This window comes from Typopeltis vanoorti, chromosome 5, assembly GCF_054136105.1.
Source record: "Typopeltis vanoorti isolate ZY-2024b chromosome 5, IOZ_Tvanoo_1.0, whole genome shotgun sequence".
NCBI classification, from domain to species: domain Eukaryota; kingdom Metazoa; phylum Arthropoda; class Arachnida; order Uropygi; family Thelyphonidae; genus Typopeltis; species Typopeltis vanoorti.
This window is the reverse complement of record NC_143553.1, coordinates 80,819,991-80,843,114: the sequence shown is the minus strand read 5'-3', so window position 1 is coordinate 80,843,114 and position 23,124 is coordinate 80,819,991. Positions and strand designations below refer to the sequence as shown.

Genomic DNA, 23,124 nt, shown 5'->3' with positions numbered 1-23,124 from the left:
CAAGTGCCTTAGCAACACTTCTTTATCCAATTGCTACAGTACGGTCCTATAAAATAAATAAAGTACTGAATCACCATCTCTAGCAATGTACAAGTGTTCTGAGGATGCCATACTATTGAGAGTGTGACTGCTTACTTTCTATAGTAAAGTGTATTTTTGGATGTTGGCAGAGATTGCAAATACAGTTGCTAATCTAGAAGTTGCATCTGCTGTCTCATTTCCTTTGATTCCAATGCTGCTGGGTATCCAGCACAAGTGAACATCAAAATGGATCCTCATTTTATACAGTAATCATAGAACATCATAACATGGTTACATTAATTTGCAAAAGATTGAGGATACAGTCATTTGAAGACCACATTTAATCTTCCCCCAATTCGTTGTTATCTGGCTCCTAGGAGCACCTTCTTAAGATATTAATGTTTATTTTTTTTACAATTTGAATTGTTAGTGCAACAACCAAATTGAATGCTTTGTGTTTACCACAGTTGTTAAATGTCCTGAGGAAATTAGGCAGCGAAATATTGGTATTTGATTTTTTGATAACTGACAGTAAAATCTTGGTAAATAGCCAATCAGATAAGTTTGTCAATAAAATTTGTCACTACATATGGTTCTCATTTTAACTGTTTGATTTGTATGCTTTGATATTAAGTTTCGTTGTGTGTTCTCTTTTACCATGGATTATCAGTTATTAAAAACAAAAACATAATTTTATATTTTGTACATTTTTAGGTTGTTCAAGAAAGTGCACCTGTTTTGACTGTATCTGGAATATATTTTTGCTGTCCTATGATAGGTCCAGAAATACTCCCAAGGAAAGAAATTGAATTAAAGATTAAGGAATTTCTTTATAGTCAGCTTTTTGAAGAGAGGGGATTAACTGCATGTTTAATCATTCACACTTGTAATAAAAATAAAGAAAAGGTATATTGCATACTTTTTTTTCCTCTTTTTAAGTAATCAGTAACTTATTTTGAGAGGAATGATTCATTATATACTGTACTTTGACTGTTGTTAATGGAATTTTATAATTAACATATTACTAAATTTATCATTCCTCTCAGTATTTAGTGGAATTTTATTTATTTGTTGTCCCATGAAAGGTTATTTGTAAACCTTTCATGGGACAACCCATGAAATTAGTCCTTCCTTAGCCCACTCATGGTACATTCGTACCATGAGTGGGCTAAGGATTTTTTTACAAATTTTATTTTTAGTAATTTTATATATATTTTTGTATTTTTTACTTGTTTTAGAAAGTCTGGAAACCCTGCTCTAGAGACCAACCATGAAACTTTTTCATGCCACTTCAGGCTTCCAATTAACAATTAGTGATCTCACACCAGGTGATGAAATTCATCTTATTATTATTATTACGGGCAACTCCAAGGAGTCCTTAGACTCATCGAGGGAAGCCCTAAACATATCAAGAACAACTCTTCGGCATTCGCACAGTATCTGTTATACTTTGCTTTGAATTCATTTACAGTCATGACACCCACAACAAACTCGGGCAGCTTATTCCACTCATTCACCATTCTCCAAGTAAAAAACCTAGGTCTAACACTCTTGCTCAGTTTCCATGGATGGCCCCTAGTTCTCCCATCACCAGACCTGTTCTGAAAAATTTCCTCTGAATTAATCTTGTAAAAACCCTTCAGTAATTCGAATGTCTCAATCATATCATCCATTTTCTGCCTTGTTCTCGTAAGGTTCATTCCATAGACTAGCAATCATCTTGGTCACTTGCCTCTGGATCTCTCTACCTCCTCCCCATCAAGAAGAATCAAGTCAAGATGGGATCTTATCAAGGCTCAATAAAGAGGGAACAATAACTTGCTTATCTCTGCTAATCAAAGTATTCTTCAGTAACCAAGTGATCTGATGAGCTGATTTAGCCACTTTTGCTATGTGCACCCTAAACTTCAACTCCCTATCCACCAACACACCCAAATCTCTGGCTTTGTCAACCTTCTGGAGTACAGTTCCTTCAATGTGATATACTTCTGCTCATATTTTTTCACCCCAAAATGCATAACCTTATACTTCAGTTACATTAAACTGACATCCATTCTCATTAGCTTAGACTGCCAAAAGATCTTCCACCTAAAGATATAAACATCCATCCTCATAGTAGGATTCAAACCTGTAGCCTTTTGGAAAGTGAATATGATAATGATAACCACTTAGACAGCCAGGCCATTATTTAGTTTGCATTTTCAGCTTGTATCAGTATTGTGTGAGTTGTACCATTTTTGTAATATCAACCCCCCCCCCCCCCCACACACACACAAAGGATAGTATTTTTAATATAATATTGCCATTGATGCCATCTGTTCATGCCTCTAATCTTTCTCAGGACTCTCATATCTACGGTCTCTAGTCTTTGGTCAAGTGTTTTACTTCCGATCTAGCTTTCAGATCCATAACTTAAAACTGGTTTGAACACTGTCTTGTATGCAGCTAATTTAGTGTTCTAACTAATTTCTCTTTTATTCCATATGAATTTATTCAATTGACTTCCTACCATAACAGCTTTTTGATTCTGTTGTCTTTTCCCTATTTAATTTACCATCTTCACTAAAAATCGTGCCTAAATAGCTGAAATGTTTTACTTGTTCCACAGGATCCCTGTTCACAACACAGTTGGCATTTTCAACAATTCTACTTATTTTCATTGTCTTTGTCTTTTTAATGCTGACCTTCATACCATATCTATTACAACAGTTATTCAATTTAGTCATGGAATCTTGCAAACTTGTAGTGGATTTATTTAAAAGTATAACATCGTCTGCATAAAACAAAGAGCTGACATTAACATCTCCAATTCTGATATCATGTTTAATACCACTTTCCTTCATAATGTGATCCATATAGATAATGAATAACAGAGGAGATAATATACATCCTTGTCTCACACCAGATTTAACATTAAACCATCTTCCTGTACATTCTTCAATGCTAACTGCTGACTTACAACTCAAATACAGAGTAAGCATTGCTTGATATAATGCCCCATTGACACCATATAACTGTAGCATATTGAATAGCTTCTTTCTTGGCACCTTGTCATATGCCTTTTCCAGATCGACAAAACCTAAATACAGATCTTTGTTATATTCCCATGCTTTCTCGACTATTTGTCGTAAAGTGAAGATCTGATCCTGACAGCCTATATTTAGCCTGAATCCAGCTTGTTCTTCACCAAGCTTTTCTTCCACAATTCTTCTCAACCGTTTCTCAAGTATACTTGCATAGATCTTGCCAGGAACACTCAGTAGGGAAATACCTCTGTAATTCTCACATTCAGTTTTATTTCCATTTTTATATGGGTACTATTAGAGCTCTACTCCAATCATTGGGAATTCGTCCCTCTGTCCAGGCTTTCTGAACTATGCAGTGCAGCCACTGTAAGACTTTTATACCACCATACTTCAGCATTTCTGGTCGAATATTATCTATTGCTGCTGCCTTTCCACATTTCAAGCCTTTGATGGCTTTTTCTACTTCAAGTATGAATATGTATGCCTGTTGAGTGTTTTTTACTACAGTGCTATCACTGCTTGTTTCATTTAGCAATTTTTCGAAGTAATTACTCCCTACTTCAAAGATATCTTTTTCTCCTGTTTTCATGTCACCTTTATCATCTCTAACTCCTTTTACAGCAGTCTTTCCTCCATTTCTGAGCTTCTTCAACAACCTCCAGAATATCTTGCAACCCTCTTGATATTTATTTTCTATGTTCTTACCAAAGTCTTCCTATGACTTTTGTTTAGCTAGTTTTACACAGTGCTTAGCTTTCTTACATTTGTCACTGTATTTTCTAAGAGCACAAGCTGATTTATTTGCCAGGAACTTTTGATAGGCTTCCTTCTTTTTCTTCGTTGCCTCTTTAACTTTCTGTGTCCACCATGGAGTTCTGATTTTTCTATCCTTGCAGAAAACCTCACTACATGCCTTTCTAGCTGAATCAATCAATATTTTCTTCAAGGCTTGTCACTGAATCTGCAAGGTTTGGTTTCTCTTTTCAAACACTTTCATTTTTTTCTTCAATAATGTTTGTGTATTTTATTCTACAGTTCACATCTGAGAGCTGCTCTACTTTTATTCACTTTAAAACTTTCTTAAATGCTCTGCTTTTCAAAATGAAATTCTATTTTATCCTGCTGAAGACTAAATAGTGATCACTTCCAATTTAGAATCCTCTGTACACTCTGGTGTCCTGCACCAGGGAGAAAACATCACTATCGACAATAACATAGTCAGTGAGACTTTCTTATTCCTTGCCTCTTCTCTCCATGTGAATTTGTGCACATTTTTTTGTTGGAACATGGTGTTAGTAATAACTAGTCCATGTCCTGAGTAGAAATCCAACAGGTGTTTACATATATATTAAAAAGTAGAGGTGGTAGGTACATTCTGAATTTTCAGTGCCTTTGACCATGTTGTTTAATCTAAGTCTTGGTTCTGGGTTAGTCCCAATGGAGTGAAACAGAAGGAAATTAGTTTAATTGCATAGAGGAGGCTTCAAGATTGATGTATCAAATTACTAACCAATTAGCATATCAGTAGTCGTAATCAAGGTGCTGAAAGTTGGTCAAGAGCAGAATACAGGAATGGATAGACAGAACGGGGATATTATATTTGAAGCAACATTGTTTTGTGAAGGGTGGGTTGTGCCTCGTGCGTCCATTTGGACTAGGAATTTTGAATGAGAGAGGACAAAAGCTGATTGATTTCTGTAACAAGCACAGTCTCATCATAACTAACACTTATTTTGAGCAAAAACCAACAGCACATTACACATGGGAAAGTCCCGATGGAAGATACAAAAATCAATTAGACTATATTGTAGTCAGTAAACGTTACTTCAATGGAATACGGAACTCAAAGGTGATGCCAAATGCTGACTGTTTATCTGATCATAGACTGGTCTTAATGAAGATGAATATTCGCCTGAAAACAATAAAATTTAAAAGAAGTCAACCTCTAAAATGGGATCTGCAAATGGCATAAAATCCAATAATAAAATCCAAATTCAATGAAAATATTTCAGAACTGCTGTGTGCACAGTTGGAAAACGAAAACGAACCCTCTCAGTGGAATAGACTACAAGCAGCTATCATAACATCTAATAAAAATCACATCAATAAACAAGAAGAAAGGTTAAGATATAAAACTTTGGATAAAAGAATCGAATAGTTATGTAAAAGAGTGAAAGAAAATTCAATAAATAGGCAGTGCACTGAGATAGAAGAATTACAAAATAGGAACAAAACCAGAGAAGTATTCCTGAAAGTGAAAGAACTTAATGGAAAAGCAAACAAAATGTACACAGTCTAATAACATCAAGGACAAAGATGGAAACATACTCATTGATAAGGAAAAGATAAGTGAAAAATGGGTGGAGTATTTATCAGACCTCTATGATAATGGTAACATGTTAGATGATTCACAACACCTTAAGTTAAACGTAACAACAGATACCACTCTACCCCCAAGAAAGGAGGTAGAACATGCAAAGAATCTTCTTAATAATAAATCCCCTGGGTGTGATAATATTCTGGCTGAGCTGTTGAAAGTTTTGACTGGCAATAATAACAACTATTTAGTGGAATCCATTCAGGACATCTATAAAACAATACAATTACCTGAAGTTTTTACAACATCTATCTTCATACCAATTCCAAAGAAACATAATGCACAAAATTGCGAGGATTTCAGAACTGTGAGCCTAATATCCCATGCATCTAAAATTATTTTAACTATTGTTAACAAACAAATTGAAAGAGCCATAAGCGTTGAATTGAGCGAAACACAGAAAGGCTTCAGAAGAGGAATGGGAACCATTAATGCTATCCTGGAACTAAAAGTACTAATAGAAAGATCACTTGAAAGAAATAGGAACATAGACTTTCAGAAGGCTTTTGACTGGGTAAAACATAATAAAATGTTCAGTATATTAGATAAATTAGACATAGAAGATCATGTACTTAAGATTATAAAAATGATTTACACCAAACAGAAAATGCAGCTGTTTAACAATGAGACTTCTGTAGTGAAAATAAAAAGATGAGTTAGACAAGGTTGTATCCTTTCACCAAATCTATTTAACACGTTCGCTGCCAACTACGAGTATACTCGTAGGACGCTTACCGCCGGGAACGAGATTATTGTAGTGACCTTGAAGAAGTGAAAATGCTTGGCTTGTGGGGCTAGCTTCAAAACTATGTATTCTCATAGACCGTATATGCTCTGTACAAGCCAACTACGAGTATACTCGTAGGTCGTTTACCTCCGGTAACGAGATTATCGTACTGACCTTGAAGAAGTAAAACAGCTCGGCGTAGGGGAACAGACCATGCCAAAGTAGCGTGGCAGCGAACATGTTAATATCTATAGTGAGACTGTGATGAAAAAGATTGGAAAACAAAAAATAGGAATTAGTATCAATGGTATAAAATACAACAATTTAGATATGCTAATGATACCATTCTAATAGCAGAAAACAGAAACAAATTAATCAAATTACTGGAGCTACTAATTGAAGAAGGTAAAGAATTTGGATTAGATATAAATGCAAAAAAGACCAAATTTATGAAAATTTCAAAAGAAAGCAGATCTGAGCCAGAAATATTCATAAACAATATGAAAATTGAACATACAATAGAATACAAATATTTAGGCACCTACTTTACTGCAGATGGAAAGCAAGATAAAGAAATAAAAATAAGAACAGCCATAGCTAAAGTTGCATTCTGGAAAAATAAAGATCTGCTCAGAAGTTCTGTGAGTATCAAGACAAAGAAAATAATGATAAGAACATTAGTGTGGCCAATTTGTGGCGCGCCCCTGTTTTGGGTGCACCAGCGCCCAAAATAGGGGCGCGTCAGCTTATGTGTAATGTGTGCGACGCATACAGGCACCAGGATAGCAAAGGCGCCAAAGATTTGGTATGATATTTTAAATAAAGTGAGTTTTGTCAGCAAAATACTGCAGTCTTCATCTATGAATCTCCAACTTACTTTAGATGCATTGAATGATCTAAATCAATTTTTAAATGATTATGGGTCTGATGAAACTTTCAAAGAAATTGTAGAAAGCTAAAATTAATTGCAGCAAAAGTTGACGCAGAATCTATATTTTGTTGTAGAGTAGTAGACTACTAAGGCGACATAAAAAGACAACACAATTTAATTACGAAAATGAAAATATAGTAGATCCTGAAATTTCATTTAAAGTAAATTTTTTTTCTCTACGTAATAGATCAAACATTAAAATCTTTGCAGGAAAGATTTACCTTATTAAAAGAACATATGAATTCATTTCATTTTTTTTTATTTGTTAAGTACTTCACAAAATAAAGAATATTTATTATCTTGTAAAAAGCTGCGACAAAAATTAACACGTGAGAATCATTCAGACACACAAGCAGACGTTTTATGCGAAGAAATTTTACGCTGTCAACCATTTTTTTCTAATTTTAAAAATGATATATATCAGATAATTCCGTATATTTATTCAAACGACTTAATCACAGTTTATCCAAACTTTACAATTGCTCTTCGGATTCTTTTGTCATTACCGGTATCTGTAACATCTACGGAACGGTCCTTTTCTAAACTTAAAATTATTAAAAAATACTTGCACTCCACAATGGTACAAAACAGACTTTCAAATCTTGCCATTATATCAATAGAACCAGATATTTTGGATCAACTTGATATACATGATATTATTCGAGAGTTTTCATTAATGAAAACTAGAAAAGTTCAATTCACTAAGTGATTTTTCTTTCTGTTTAAAGATGTATTTACCTATTTCTTTACCCAATAATGTTTAATATGTTCCTATTTTATATACTTGTAAGTTTATCTGTTTCTTATTTATACCTATACAAAGTGCAAATGACAATGTGATTTTCTTGCCAAATAAAATATAGTTTGTTTAATTTTGTACCAAAAAATATTTAATATTTTTGTTTTTATAAAACTGTAAGTTTATCTGTTAATTTACATTAAACTATATAAGGTGAAATTTGCAAATGATTTCCTTGCCAAATAACATAAATTACTTTATTTTTTTCCAAATTATTTTTGTTATTTTTTCTGGGAAGTGGTATAGGGGCGCTAACTAAAGTTTTGCACACAGATGCTGGACACTACTGCCTCGCCACGCAACAGATAGTGGCCTTTGAAGTGTGGTGCTATAGGAGAGCTCTGAAAATCCCATGGACAGAACATGTGACAAATACAGATGTCCTACAGAGAATGAAAACACAGAGATTCGCAGGACATGTACTGAGAGGTTCAGCAGGACAGAGGATGCTAACAGTTTTAGAAGGAAAAATTATGGGAAAAGGATCAAGAAGCAAAAAACGAAGGACATGGCTTGAAGATACAAGATCATGGACAGGATCACATGGCTATGTAGAAACAAAAAGGAAAGCCACCAACAGAGAGAACTGGAAGGACATGGTGCTGCACTCTCTCACTGAGGAAGCTACATGAAGAAGAGGTTGTGCCTCAGTAACTTGTTCATGTTTTATATGGGCAAGTTACTGGTAAATGGTAATGGGTTTACAGTGGTACTGCTGGACTTTGCAAAGGCATTTGACAGGATACTACATGGAATTCTAATTAATAAATTGCATGACACAGGGGATGGATATAAAGTTGAAGTGAATAAAAGGATGGTTGATGGAAAGCTATCAGAAAGTAATTTATTCAGGAGTAAACTCCAGTCATGTCGTACCATCATATTATATTTTGGTTTAAGCCAATAAGAATACAATTTGGTTAGCTAAATCCCAAATTGCCAGCCCATCCTCGTTCGTTTAGTATCCAGGTAGATACCTAACAGGGTGCACCATGAGAAGGTGAGGATGGGACATTAGGTCAGAAACCCTAGTCAGTTCTCTGCATTCCTTTAAAGGCTATGTGGAGGTCTCCTATCAGTTATACAGCTTTGACCCTTAAACACCCAATTCAGAGAGTGTGGCAAATCCTGAAGAAAACATTGATCGATTCAGCCAGAGAGGCATGTGGTGAAATTGTCTGCAAGGATAGAAAAATCAGAACTCCTTGATAAACACAGGAAGTTAAAGAGGCAGTGAAGGAAAAGAAGAAAGTTCCTGACAAATAAGTCATCTTGTGCTCTTAGAGTATACAGAGACAAATGTAAGAAAGCTAAACAGTGTAAAACTAGATAAACAAAAGTCATGGGAAGACTTTGGTAAGAAGATAGAAAATAAATATCAAGAGGGTGGCAAAATATTCTGGAGGCTGTTGAAAAAGCTTAGAAATGGAGGAAAGAGTGTGGTAAAAGGAATTATAGATGATAAAGGTGACATGAAAACTGGTGAAAAAGATATCCTTGATGCATGCAGTAATTCGAAGAAATTTTTCGAAGTAATTAATTACTTCGAAACTGATTGTTTCATTTAACAATTTTGACAGCATAGTAGTAAAAAACACTCACCAGACATGCAATCAGGAATACATATCCATACTTGAAATAGAAAAAGCGATCAAAAGCCTGAAATGTGGAAAGGCAACTTGAGTAGATGATATTCAACCATAAATGCTCAACTATGGAGGTATAAAATCTTACAGTGGCTGCACTGCATTGTTCATTAAGACCTGAACAGAGGGACACATTCCAGATGATTGGAGTAGAGCTCTCATAATACCCCTATATAAAAAGGGAAATACTGAATGTGAGAAGTACAGATGTATTTCCCTACTAAGTGTTCCTCATAAGATTTATGCAAGTATAGTTGAGAAGGATTGTGGAAGGGGAGCTTGGTGAAGAACAAGCTGGATTCAGGCCAAATAGAGACTGTTAAGATCAGATTTTCACTTTACGACAGATAGTTGAGAAATCATGGGAATATAACAAAGATTTGTATTTAAGTTTTGTAGATCTGGAAAAGGCATATGACAAGGTTCCCAGAGAAAAGCTAGTCAAAACACTACAGTTGTATGTGTCAATGGAGCATTATATCAAGCAGTACTTAGTGTTCATTTGAGTTGTAAGTCAGCAGTTAGAACTGAAGGAAGTACAGGAAGATAGTTTAATGTTAAATCTAGTGTCAGACGAGGATGTACATTATCTCCTTTGTTATTCATTATCTGTATGGATCATATTATGAAGGAAAGTGGTATTAAATCTGATATCAAAATTGGAGATATTAATCTCAGCTCTTTACTTTATGCAGGTGATGTTATACTTCTAAATAAATCTGCTACAAGTCTGCAGATTTCCCTGACTAAATTGAATAATTGTTGTAATAGATTTGGTATGAAGGGCAGCAATAAAAAACAACGAAAATAGGCAGAAGCATTAAAAATATCAACTGCATTGTGAATGGAGAACCTATAGAACAAGTAAAACATTTCAGCTACTTAGGCATGATTTTTTAGTGAAGATGGTAAATTAAATATGGATATAGACAACAGAATCAACGAAGCTGGTTGGTAGGAAGTCGTCGGAATAAATTTATATGGAGAAATTAGTCCAAAAACTAAATTAGCATATACAAGACAGCATTCAAACCAATTTTAACTTATGGATCTGAGAGTTGGGTTAGAAATAAAACACTTGACCAAAGACCAGAGGCCACAGATATGAGAGTCCTTAGAAAGATTAGAGGTGTGAACAGATGGCATCATTAGCAATATCATATTAGAAACAAGGATATTAGGTAAGAATTTGACATTGTCAGCATCCAGGAATGCATTAGCAGAGATAATCTCAGGTGGTTCCCTTAAAAAGAATGGGCGAGAAAAGATTAGCGAAACAAGTGTTCTCTGCCGGGTTGGAAGAAAAAAGACTCAGAGGAAGACTAAGATATAGGTGGACTCAGAGCTGGCGGCTAATATTTTTCTTGTGTGTGCGATTAATGTTCAGTGCCTTTCCAAAAAAGTTTTTTTTGAATAAAGTGTGAATAAAACAAACAGGAAATGAAAACTGCTTTATAGTACGATGTTACCTACAGATTAGTCCAGCTTATACAAATTTTTTTTATGCTGAACTCAACAATTAATCATAAGTTGATTTATGATACATCAAAAAATAAAGAACTATTTTAGGTATATTTTCTTAAATTTTAATCAAAAATTACAGTGATATAATCAGGTCCAGGATACTATTTCAGAATTTATTTGTTCGTGTCCGGGAAGATATGAAGGGGCCAGAATGGAAGACAACGTACATTCATAATTATATGTATCATTTGTTGTTCATTTAAACTCTTATCTCATATTTTTTGACATCTTTTAGGCACCTTTTCTTCTGCAGCACCTGTATATATTGCACACTTCGCACACTCCACCAGCCAGGCCTGGGTGGACTGATACAGTAAAAAGTGCCTTAGAAGATAGAAATATAAGATCTGATAATGTTGGAGTCTTGACAGGTAACAGATTGATTTGGAGGAAAATTTGTAGATAGGAAGTTAGTAATGATGTAAGTGTTTCATGTAGTAGTATCATATCCTGTACCCCCCCCCCTCGAGGGTACATATCAGGAATTTGATGATGATGATGTAAAGTCTAGTAGAAGGCCTGTGACTAGTGGTGTACCACAAGGCTCTGTGTTCTTGGGCCAGTACTATTTAATTTGTACATTAAATATATAGGAAAGGATCTGAGAGAAACTATTCATTTGTTTACCTATGATACAAAATTGGGTCAAGCAAATAGTTAATAAAGATTATAAAATTTTGCTGGATGATTTATATAGACTTAGCAGTCTGGGCAATGGAGAATGGATGTCAGTTTAATGTGGCAGTGTTTAAAGTTATGATTTTTGGATTAAAAGATTATCAGCTGTGTACCACATTGATGGAACTGTACTCCAGGATGAAGCCAAGGATTTGGGAGTGTTAGTGGATAGGGAGTTAAAGTTTAGCGGGGCATATTGCAAAACTGTTTAACACAGCTCATTGGATTACTTGGTTACTGAAGAATACCCTGACAAGTAGATTATACATCTTTATAGAGCCTTGGTAAGAAGACCTGCATCTTGACTACTGTGCACAGATCTGGTCATCTGGGTTTCTTGGGAATAAGAAGGTGGTGGAGAGGATCCAGAGGGGGAGTGTCCAAGATGGTAGCAGGTCTATGGAATGAATCCTATTGAGGATAGGTTGAAGATTTGTGGGTTACAGACATTGGTTGACAGACAGAGGAGGGCTGATATTGAGACATACTAATTACTGAAGGGTTTATACAAGATTAGTACAGAAGAAATTTTTCAGAATAGATGTGGTGGTGGAAGAACTAGAGGCCATCATTGGAAACTGAGAATAAGAGCGTAGTTAACAAGGGTTTCAAGACTAGATTTTTTGCTTTGGAGTGTGGTGAATGAGTGGAATGAGTTGCCAGAGTCTATTGTGGGTGCCATGACTGTGAATGAGTTCAAAGCAAATATGATAGATACTACGTGAATGTTGGATGAAGTTTTAGGGCCTTCAACGAATCTAAGGGCTCCTCCATAGAGTAGCCAATAATAATATTTCTTGTATAGACTGTAAGAGCTGGTTTTATATATTAAATGAGTTAATACACTGAAGGTGCATTGAATTACATGTTGGAATCCTTCTGGTCCTGATATCAGCCACCATATGAAGCAAGGATCCCACAAGCTTGCGAAAATGTTTCACAGGTATGGTGACCCATGCATCCTCCAGAGCTGTCCACAATTCACTCAAGTTTGGCAGTGATTGGACACAGGCTGTATCCCATTCACTGCTCGATGGTATCCCAACGATTTTCGATGAAATTTAAATCAGGACTTCTAGTTGGCCATTATTACTTCATTATTTCAAAGTCAACAGATGCTCCTGGAACCAAGTAGTAGTAGTAGCCTGCTTGGATCTGTGAAATGAACAGTCATCATACTGGTTGATGTCATCTCCATTGGGATGCATTATGGACATAAATGTTCAGCCCTGAGTTCCACATACCTGGTTGCATTGAGAGTTGTTGGTACACATACCAAAGGTCCCAAAGATCTCCAACTGGAGACACCCTAGGCCAAGCATGTCAAACTTGTTTAGCTCCAAGGGCCAAATTAAGAATTATACATCAAGCCGCTGGCCGCAACAGAAAAAAAAATCTTGAAATAAAGAGGAAACTGATTTTTTAATATTAACATTAGAGTATATAAGTACAAAATACAACCATGTTACAAAAATACATATAAAATATAAAGTTTACATATTTAAATAAAATTATACATATCATTTTTTTGAAGAAACTCGACAACGTTTTTCATTAACGAAATCTTCAAATTTTGGTTGAATTTGTTGAGCTGTAGTTATTTTCAATATTGCTTGCACATGCTGGTCTGTTAATCTTGATCTTTCTGCAGTTTTATTATTCTTTAAAGTTGAAAATAGTTGTTCGCATAAATATGTGCTACCGAACATAGATAAAAAATGCCTAATTGCACATAATACATTGGGGTATCGATTGAATGATAAATAATTATAGAACTTTGGAATTTCAACATCCAAAAATTTTTGTTTCAATACAGAATCACACTAAATTTCAATTAATTCCAACTGTAAATTGTCATCAACAGTTTCAACATCAGTCGATAGAGGAGAAGTAAATAGGTTAAACTGATTTTCATATTTCTTAAAATCTAAAAATCTTCTTTTGAATTCATTTTCTAATAACTTAATTTGATTGGCATATTCTGAAAATTTCAATTTCAGTGATTTTTGTAATAATGATTGACAACATTCAAAATGGGATAAATTTTCTTCTTGAATTTGTTTTTGCCAAAGTAATAATTTCTGTTTGAAAATGTTAATATTGTCAAATAACATGGTAACTACTTGATGTTTGCCTTGTAGCTTAAGACTAAGTTGACTAAGGTGACTTGTAATGTCAAATGAAAAAGCCAGGTCCTTTATCCATTGATCATTTTTTAATATTTCACATTTAGAATTTTTCAATTCTGAAAAACATGGTAATTTCGTCCAAAACTTTATGACTGAAAAGCCATCTAATTTCTGTATAATAAGGTAGATTGCTATATTCACTTTCTATATCATCTAGAAAGTTACTAAATTGGCGATGATTAAGCCCACATGCACGAATATAATTTACAATTTTACTACATTTTTTAGGGCATGTCCAATTTTTAAAACTTTGGAGCATAGTGTTTGCTGATGAATAATGCAATGAAAATGTTGAAAATTATTATTACCTTGTTCTTTGCAATTTTCTTTTAAATAGAAGTTCTTCACTTACTTTTTAGTTCATATCACATCCATGAATAAAAACAGCCAGCTGAGCGATATCGCGTACATTTGTACTTTCGTCAATTGCAAGGGGAATAGGTCTGAAATGTTGGAATTATTGATTTTAGTTGATTCCTTAAGTTCCAGCTATATCATCAATTCTGCTAGCAATGGTATTTCGAAATAAGCTTATATTTTTAAATTTCTTTAATTGATCAGGACACAACACTTCAACTGCTATAATAATATGTTTGCAAATAAATTCCCCTTCAGTGAATGGTTTCGACTTGCTTGCAATTAAATGTGACTGGTTTTTAATTTAGCTCTATTATCTTCAATAGGTTTGGTAAATACACTTTGTTGATTTTGAAGTGTCAACTTTAATTCTGACAATTTTTCTTCACAAAGTTTTGCAACATATTTGTCATAGTTTTCTTTATGATTTTTATCGTAATGCCTTTTAATATTATGTTCTTTGCAAACTGTAATAGAGTTTCTACATATCGGGCATAATTTTTTTTCTCCTTGAATACAAAAATATTGTAACTCTCATTTTTCTTGAAAACTACGATGTTCTTCTTCAATTAATCTTTTGTTACTCATACTGGTTAAAGATTTCAACATTATTTTTATAAATTCTTTATTAATGATAAAGAAAAGACTACACTTTCTTAAGACTTGAAAATTGCTAATGGCTAGCCTCAGATTGCTGTGGTCAGCCGGTGTAGCCGCGTATGTAGACTTGCTCGGTAAAATTTGATATATATGCAGTGGTGTAACAAGATTTTTTGAAATGACAAATAGAACATTATTTCCTTTAGAAATTGCAGAGTAGTTGTTGTTTTAAGGATACTTGCGACATAAGAACAAAAAACTACTTGCTGACATCTTTCCTCAAGATATTATAAAACTATTCGATTTCGTTATACATTCTGGTTATTTCATATGTCAAAACAAATTTTATAGCCAAGTAGAAGGAACAGCCATGGGAAGTCCTCTTTCTCCAGCTTTAGCCAACTTTTATTTAGAACATTTAGAAAAAGTCCTCTTCACATCTAGTTTCCCTCTACCATCTTTTTGGGTAAGATATATAGATGACATATTTGCTATTTGGCCTCACAGTAAAAACACTTTATCTTCCTTTTTAAACAGTATTAATTCCTTACATCATCGCATAAAGTTTACTATGGAATTAGAAGAAAACAACCAGTTATCTTTTTTAGACGTTCTCCTCATCCGATCATCTTCAAATATTCTTACAACTACAGTATACAGGAAACCAACATTCACAGGTCGTTATATTCTGAAAGAATCAGCCCATCATCCATGTCATAAAACAGGAATTATAAAATGTCTCATCAAAAGAGCCAAAACTAATTGTTCTACTTTTGATTATCTACAGAAAGAACTTTCTACTATCCAGCAACACATGAAACTCAATGGCTTTTCTGAAAAAAGTATTCAACGTCTTCTTACATCTTATAATCCTCCACAAAACAACAAAGATTCAATACGTCGAGTACCTATTCTTTATATCTCCGGTATTTCAGAACCTATCGCAAGAATTTTGAAGAAATATGATTTAACAGCTACGTATTCTCCTATTAACAAATTGTCTTCTCATTTTCCTTCTCCTAAAGACAAACGCTCAACTTTATCTCTTCCTGGAGTTTATCAAATTCCTTGCAACTGTGATCTCTCTTACTTTGGACAGACTGGACGTTCTCTTGAAAAAAGAATCCAAGAACATCAATCATCCATTCTTCACAATAAACCTGAAAAGTCTGGTTTGGCTCAACACGGGATTGAAACTGACCACAGCATCCTTTGGTCCAAGACGTGCCTCTTACATAGATCCCGTTACAGGTTCGAACGTTTGTTCAAGGAAAGCGTGGAGGCCTTGCTCCATCATCCCAACCTGAATCGTAATGACTGCATATCTATATCAAAAATCTGGGAAAGCCTAATCAAGATTACTCATTAATTTTTTTTTTTTTATTTTTTATTTTTTTATTTATTTATTTTTTTTTTTATAGCAAATTCAATCATGTTTCTACTTCAAAATATTTCGTTTCATACTTAGTGATATAACATCACGCGGCATGTTCTAATTTCAACGATCTATTGTTAGTATTCTAGCTTGTATATTTTTTAAACTGTTCTTGTAATACCACCGACGATGGTCTGCTATTTCCAGACCGAAATATTTGGTTAAATAAATATCTTTCTTGTGATGACGTGATTATATCATGCAGAGTAGTTGGCGTATAAAATAATCTTAAGTGGGAATGTTAATTTTTTAAATATGTTTATTTAATTCGGTGTTGTCAAAATATTGGTTACAAAGTTTGGTGGGCCACATGTTACTTGTTGGTAGGCCTGTGGGCAGTGTGTTTGAGATGCCTGCCCTAGGCCACCTGAGTCACCAACAGCTTGTGTAGTTCTGACCTGACATGCAGGATCCATGATCTTATGGGGTTGGTTCCATATCCTCAGTCTCCCATTGGCACTTTGAAGTTTAAATTGCGATTCATCATCCCATGCTACACGTTGCCAATTTTCAATCATCCAGTTTCGATGTTCTTTAGCCCAGGCAAGGTGTTCACCCCAGTATTGAGCCGTTAGAAGTGGAACTCTCGTAAGTCAGCAGCTCTCGAAGCCGAGAAAGTGAAGTGAATGTTGCACAGTCCTTGCACCACCGACTTTCTGGCTGGAACCCTTGTTCAAAAAGGAGATGATTTGCGATAATATCTGGCCCCCTATCAGTCCATATGATGTAAGTTGCACAGCAAAACCCACGATCATTCATGGCTGGTTGTCCTTTGCAATTTGTCCAGGTTCTTGTTTTTTTGCTGGAATTTTCATATTTCCAGAACACTCTTGAAGCTGTCGTATGAGGAAATCCAAGTTCATTGACAATTTAGGTGATCGAATAACCCATCCGTTGGGCGCCTACAATCTGCTGTCTGTCAAATTCAAATGCATCTAAAACTTTTGCCTTTCCCATTATGCTTAATCCTTGGAAAAGCCAATGCTAACAGCTAAATATAACCACAGTTTCAACGAAGCATGCATGCAAATGCAGGAGTTGCAGTACGGGATTTGCATAGCATCTCCTATCCCTAATTCAATGGCACTTCAATATATTTTAAATAATTTTTTTGTCTATTAATTTTATCCAAAGCATTTTCATAATCAATTGAAGGCCATGTGTGTTTCTTTTTGCAAGGCCAATTTTGCATGGACTCAGTTTTATTCTCTTCTCAATTAATAATTTTAGAATAAAAATTGAGTCTATGCAAGATCAGCCTTTTCGGAATCCATTCCGTTCTTCTAGTAATTTGATCTCTGATACTGTGTTGTTTCTCTTGTAATATTCCTGCATATATTTTATACCCTGCATTTAGCAAACTAATTCCCCTATAATTATTGCAGCATCTTTATTTCCTTTTTTATAAAGTGGAATAAGCAGTACTTTTTTTCCAAGAATTTAGAATTTTTCCATATACTAGAAATCAAGAGACCATGTTAAAAAAATTTCAGTTTACACTAAAATTTTCAACTGCATTTTTGTATAGTTCCATGTTTATATTGTCTGCTCCTGGTGTTTTCTGATTTTTTGTATTTTTTAGTTCTGACATCGTAATATTTTCTGTTAGATCATTCTTTGTTGTATAAAATTTTACTTCATTATCATTAGTCCAGAGATTTTGAAAATAAGTTACCCATTTTTTTAAATCTATTGTTTGTATTTTTACCTTTTCTTATTTCTTTTTCATGTGTTTTATAGGTTTTTGGTTGCGACTTAGATATTCTTTTCTAGTTCTGTTACAATACTGTTTTATTTTTCCATCTTGCTCTTTCTTCTTTACTTCCCATCTTGTAATTGCATTGTTTCTTTTGTAATCTATTTTTGCAGATACTATTTTGGAAGCCATTTCTGGTAACTCTAATATTATTTTCACACAGTTGATACACAGTCAAAACAAGATGTCATTCAACCAGCAATTTGACTGGTGATACAGAGCAATTCAGATTCTACCCAAGAATCTAAGAATAGTCTGTCAGGTAGTGTTATAAAATATGGACTGTTCCAAGTAATGCCATTTTTTGTAGATCATATGTGGTCACTGATGTTTAATTCTTGCAAATAGTTGGATAGCTTTTTTTGAAATTTCACCAAGTACACCTATACCTATTGGGATGACTTTGGTATGTTTTGTTTTGTATGTATGTATGTTTTGTTATGATTGCCAGATCTTGATATTTAGTGATTTTTTTTCCAATTCCTTGTTGTTGATGTTCTTATTGGTGGGTACTGCAACATCAGTAATCCAAACTTGTCTATGTTCAATAATTGTGATGATGTCAGGTCTGTTGTGTTCCAAATGCCAATCAGTTTATATTCTAAAAGTCCCAGTGCATTAGTGAATTTTTGTTGCCACCAGTTATCAGAAGTAGGAAAACCATATTTTTTGCATGCATGCCAATGAATTATTTTGACAACTTGATCATGGCAGTACTTGTACTCAGTTTGAGCTATCTTGCTGCAGGCACTGATTAGATGTTCTACAGTCTAGTCTTTCTGATTGCATAATCTGTGTTTGCTCTTATTATTGATGTTCAAAATTTTTGCTTTGATTGTATTAGTTTGTGACACCTGTTCTTGAGTGGCTAGAATAAATCCTTCTTTTTCTTTTTTAATATATCCATATTGTAGCCATTACCATGTCTTGGTCACATTAATTTTTTCCTGTAGCATCTCAAAGAAATTGGCCATGCAAGGATTTATTTTTCCAGTGCACATATCGGTTATCTTGCTGTTCCTTTTTGTAATCAGATTTGTTTCCTATTGCTTTTAGAAGGCCCTCTTGTGAAATGACTTGAACCATCTGTTTAGAACTGTTGTTGATGTAATTTTTTTAAACTAATTTCTTTTTCTTCCACACTGTCTCACTAGCAGCAGTCCCCCATCCACCTATTCTTGGTAGGTACAGCCGGTGAACATCATTTCATGGATAATGCATGATGCATAGTCATTAATTTTCTAGTTTTGTGGTCCAATTTGTCCAGGTCTTTTGTCCCATCTGTTATGCCAGCTGTGTTTCGGATCATTGGTTTAGCTCAAAGGTTCATTGTTCTAATTGTGTTTTATCCATTGAGTTTTGTTTTCAGAATATTTCTGACTCTTTTGGTGTTTTCGGCTGCTGCCTGTTGTTTAACTTTCAAGTGGGAGAACGTCTAATATTCCTAGGTATTTATAGTGTTCATTTGCTGAAATTGCTTTGATATATTTCTCTTGATCAAAATTAAAATTGCTGGTGTCATTAATTTTTCCTCATTTAATAGATAAAATTGTACATTTATCTAAACCAAATTTCGTTTTGATGTCCTGACTGAAAATACGGACTGTGTTCAGTAAAGAATATTTGCTGTGTCGATTTTTTATATAAAACTTAAAATCAGCCATATACAACAGATGGGAAGGAAATTTTAATATTATGTTTAGGAATTTCATGTTCAAGAAATGTTGAAGAGCAATAGTGACAAGGAATCACTTTGGAAAATTCCATGTTTAATTCTAATATCTCCAAATCATTCATTATTGACTATTAAAGTTTTCCATGATTTCATAGTAGCAGACAGAAATGAACATATGTTTCTGCTAATTCCAAATATTTGTAGCAATTTAGGATCTAGGAGTATGGGAGGGGATCGAATGCTTCCTTTAACTTAGTTTTTTTTTTTTTCTTCATCTTCATCATATGTCTTAGGATCATTTTATTACCATATATACTTGAATATAACTCGCCCTCGCATATATCTCGCACCCCTGATTTTACTTTATGAAAAAAGAAATTAAAATGCTTGGCATATACTTTGCACATGAAAAAAAGTTTAAAACTTGAAGAGATATTTTGGAATTCGGTTGAAGAGAATCAGCATTTCAACTCGCCAGTCGTTGGCTTGTCTTTGAATCGTGCAATCTTTTGTTAATACTGCACTAATCATATGCATAGAGATGGAAGTAACCAGTAGAGAAAATATCAGAGTGAAAGCATTGACTTCTAGTCGATCTTGGATTTTGTGAGAGTGGAGCGATGAATGAGGTGTGGTTTTAGTTTAGGTTCTACATGGAGTGGATGGCAGCCAGCAGCTATGACCTGAATCTGACAAGGAAGATTAAGAGACCATCATTAGAACGGTTGTGCAACTGGATTTTGAGAGCTTGGGACATGATTTTTGCCAGAAATAATTGCCACGTTTTTTTTTAAAAAACTGTATCTCTAATGTCCTGGATGGGAGCGAAGACCACCACAGACCTACTATTTGGGTAGATGACTGTTTGTTTTAATTTAATTACAGAAGCATTGTCGCTAAAGATTCAAATATATCACGTGATGAAGGCAAGTGGCTGATCAATTATTTTGCTGTTCCTTTTTGTAATCCAATTTGTTTCCTATTCTCCAAGTAAATAACGTTGATAATTAAAATTTAAATGCATTCAATTATATATTTGGTTTAATCCTTTATTCAAGTGTAAGCAAACAAAATTTGCGCCCGTCCTGAAGTATTTTCAGGACTGGGGCAACTTGTGGTAAAGATAGTATAAGTTCTCATCACTTGCCTTAGTATCTCCAGTAATGCAAAGCACATCTCCTTGCAGGCATGTATAATGCTATGCATTAAGGGGAGGGCCACTACCCAAACTGGTTTCGACCTTTATTGAGGTCTCATCAGTGGGAGCCAGATCCAGAGGTGGTGATACTAAGGTGGAAGTAATGGAGAAGTCATATTTACCTATGCTAGTTGCCAAAAGGTGTCACACCTTATTATTAAAATTCTCTGAATTAGAGATAAGTTGATGGAAGTTTTTTCACTTGGCTATGCTACCAATTATATATTTGGTTTAATCCTTTATCCAAGTGTAAGCAAACAAATTTTGCACCTGAAGTATTTTCAGGACTGGGGCAACTCGTTGTAAAGGTGGTGATGAGAACTTATACCACCTTTACCACGAGTTGCCCCAGTCCTGAAAATACTTCAGGTGCAAAATTTGTTTGCTTACACTTGGATAAAGGATTAAACCAATACAATTGGTTGCATAGCCATGTGAAAAAACTTCCATCATTAAATGCATTCATTTCATAAATAATGTGAGGAACTATAGATTATAATGAATACTGAGGATTTAATTATAAATATCAATTTAGTTTTTTCCCAAAAAACTTTAGTTTCTGAACCAAGAATTTTTAACTTTAATTTTGGGGGAAAAAAGTGAGTTATATTCAAGTAAATACATTAATAAGGATCTGGTCTTTTTGTTCCTCTAGATATTGAAAATTTCCTTTTTGTTCAGTCAGATAAATCTGATTATCTGATAAGTAGTGGTATATGGAATTTGCTATGATTGCAGTGAACAACTTAAGCATTGTTGGTAAGCATGTTATTGGAAAATAGTTACTTGGGTCCACACCCTCATCCTTATCTTTCATGAAGAGAAAAGTAAGCCAAGATATCCAGTCTTCTACTGAGCCTGACTGCAACAAATAGTTAAATTGTTCTACCATTCGATCATATAGACTGGTCTGATGCTTTAACCAAAATCCACGTAGTTCCTCTTTGCTAATTGCATTCCAGTTTTTGTAATTTTCTAGATTGTGCACTGATCATTTCTGTAGTGTTGACATTTATTTTATGTTCAATGGGATTATCCCAGATTGACTTCCAAAATTTGAGTGTTTCTTCTTTTTCTGGGGAATGATTGTGTGCATTTGTATTTCTCTGGAGAGACTGAAAGAAGTGATGTTGGTTCAGTCGAAATTGCATTTTATTATTATTACTGGCAACTCTAAGGAGTCCTTAGACTCATTGTGGGAGACCTTAAACAACATGTCAAAAACTGTTTAGCATTCGCACAATATCTATCATACTTTGCTTTGAACTCATTCACAGTCATGGCACCCACAAAAGATTCTGGCAGCTTATTCCACTCATTCACCACTCTCCAAGTAAAAAACCTAGTTCTAACACCCTTGCTAACTACACTCTTGCTCAGTTTCCATGGATGGCCCCTAGTTCTCCCACCACCACACCTATTCTGAAAATTTTCCTCTGAATTAATCTTGTAAAAATCCCTCTGTAATTTGAAGGTCTCAATCATATCACCCCTTTTCTGCCCATCAACCAGTTTCTGTAACAAATCTTCAAGCTGTTCTCATAAAGTTCATTCCATAGACCACCTACCATCTTGGTCACTCTCCTCTGGATCCACTCTACCTCCCTCCCATCACCAAGAAACTCTGGCACCCAGATCTGTGCACAATAGTCAAGATGAGGTTTTATCAAGGCTCGATAAAGAGGAATAATAACTTGCTCGTCTCTGCTCAAGAAAGTATTCTTCAGTAACCAAGTGAGCTGATTTAGCCACTTTTGCTATGTGCCCCCTAAACTTTAATTCCCTATCCACTAACACATCCAAGTCTGGCTTTGTCAATTTCTTGGAGTATGGTTCCACCAATGTGTTATACTGCTGATAATCTTTTCACCCCAAAATGCATAACCTTACACTCTGCTGCATTAAACTAACATCCATTCTCATTAACCCAGTCTGTCAGTCTATCCAAATCATCCTGCAAAATTTTGACATCATGTGTATTCACTATTGCTCTACCCAACTTGGCATCTCGGCAAATAACTGAACAGTTCCTCCCATATCCTTTCCTATATCATTAATCAACAAATTAAATAGCAGTGGTCCAAGAAGAGAACCCTGCAGCATCCCCCCACTAGTAACAGGCCTTCTTGTGGACTCTACTCCTGAATAAACTACTCTCTGATATCTCTCTCCATCAACCACCCTC

At 34.7% G+C, this 23,124-nt stretch overlaps 1 protein-coding gene across 1 annotated transcript in view; it reads left to right on the top strand.

Annotated features, from left to right (window-relative positions):
• Window positions 1-23,124, top strand: part of Gint3 (GDI interacting protein 3) — a 115,237-nt gene that overhangs the window by 35,365 nt on the left and 56,748 nt on the right. Inside the window, exon 4 of the mRNA XM_090393213.1 lies at window positions 736-927. Within this exon, the coding sequence (XP_090249339.1) occupies window positions 736-927 (192 nt within the window). The remainder of the gene's footprint in view (window positions 1-735; window positions 928-23,124) is intronic.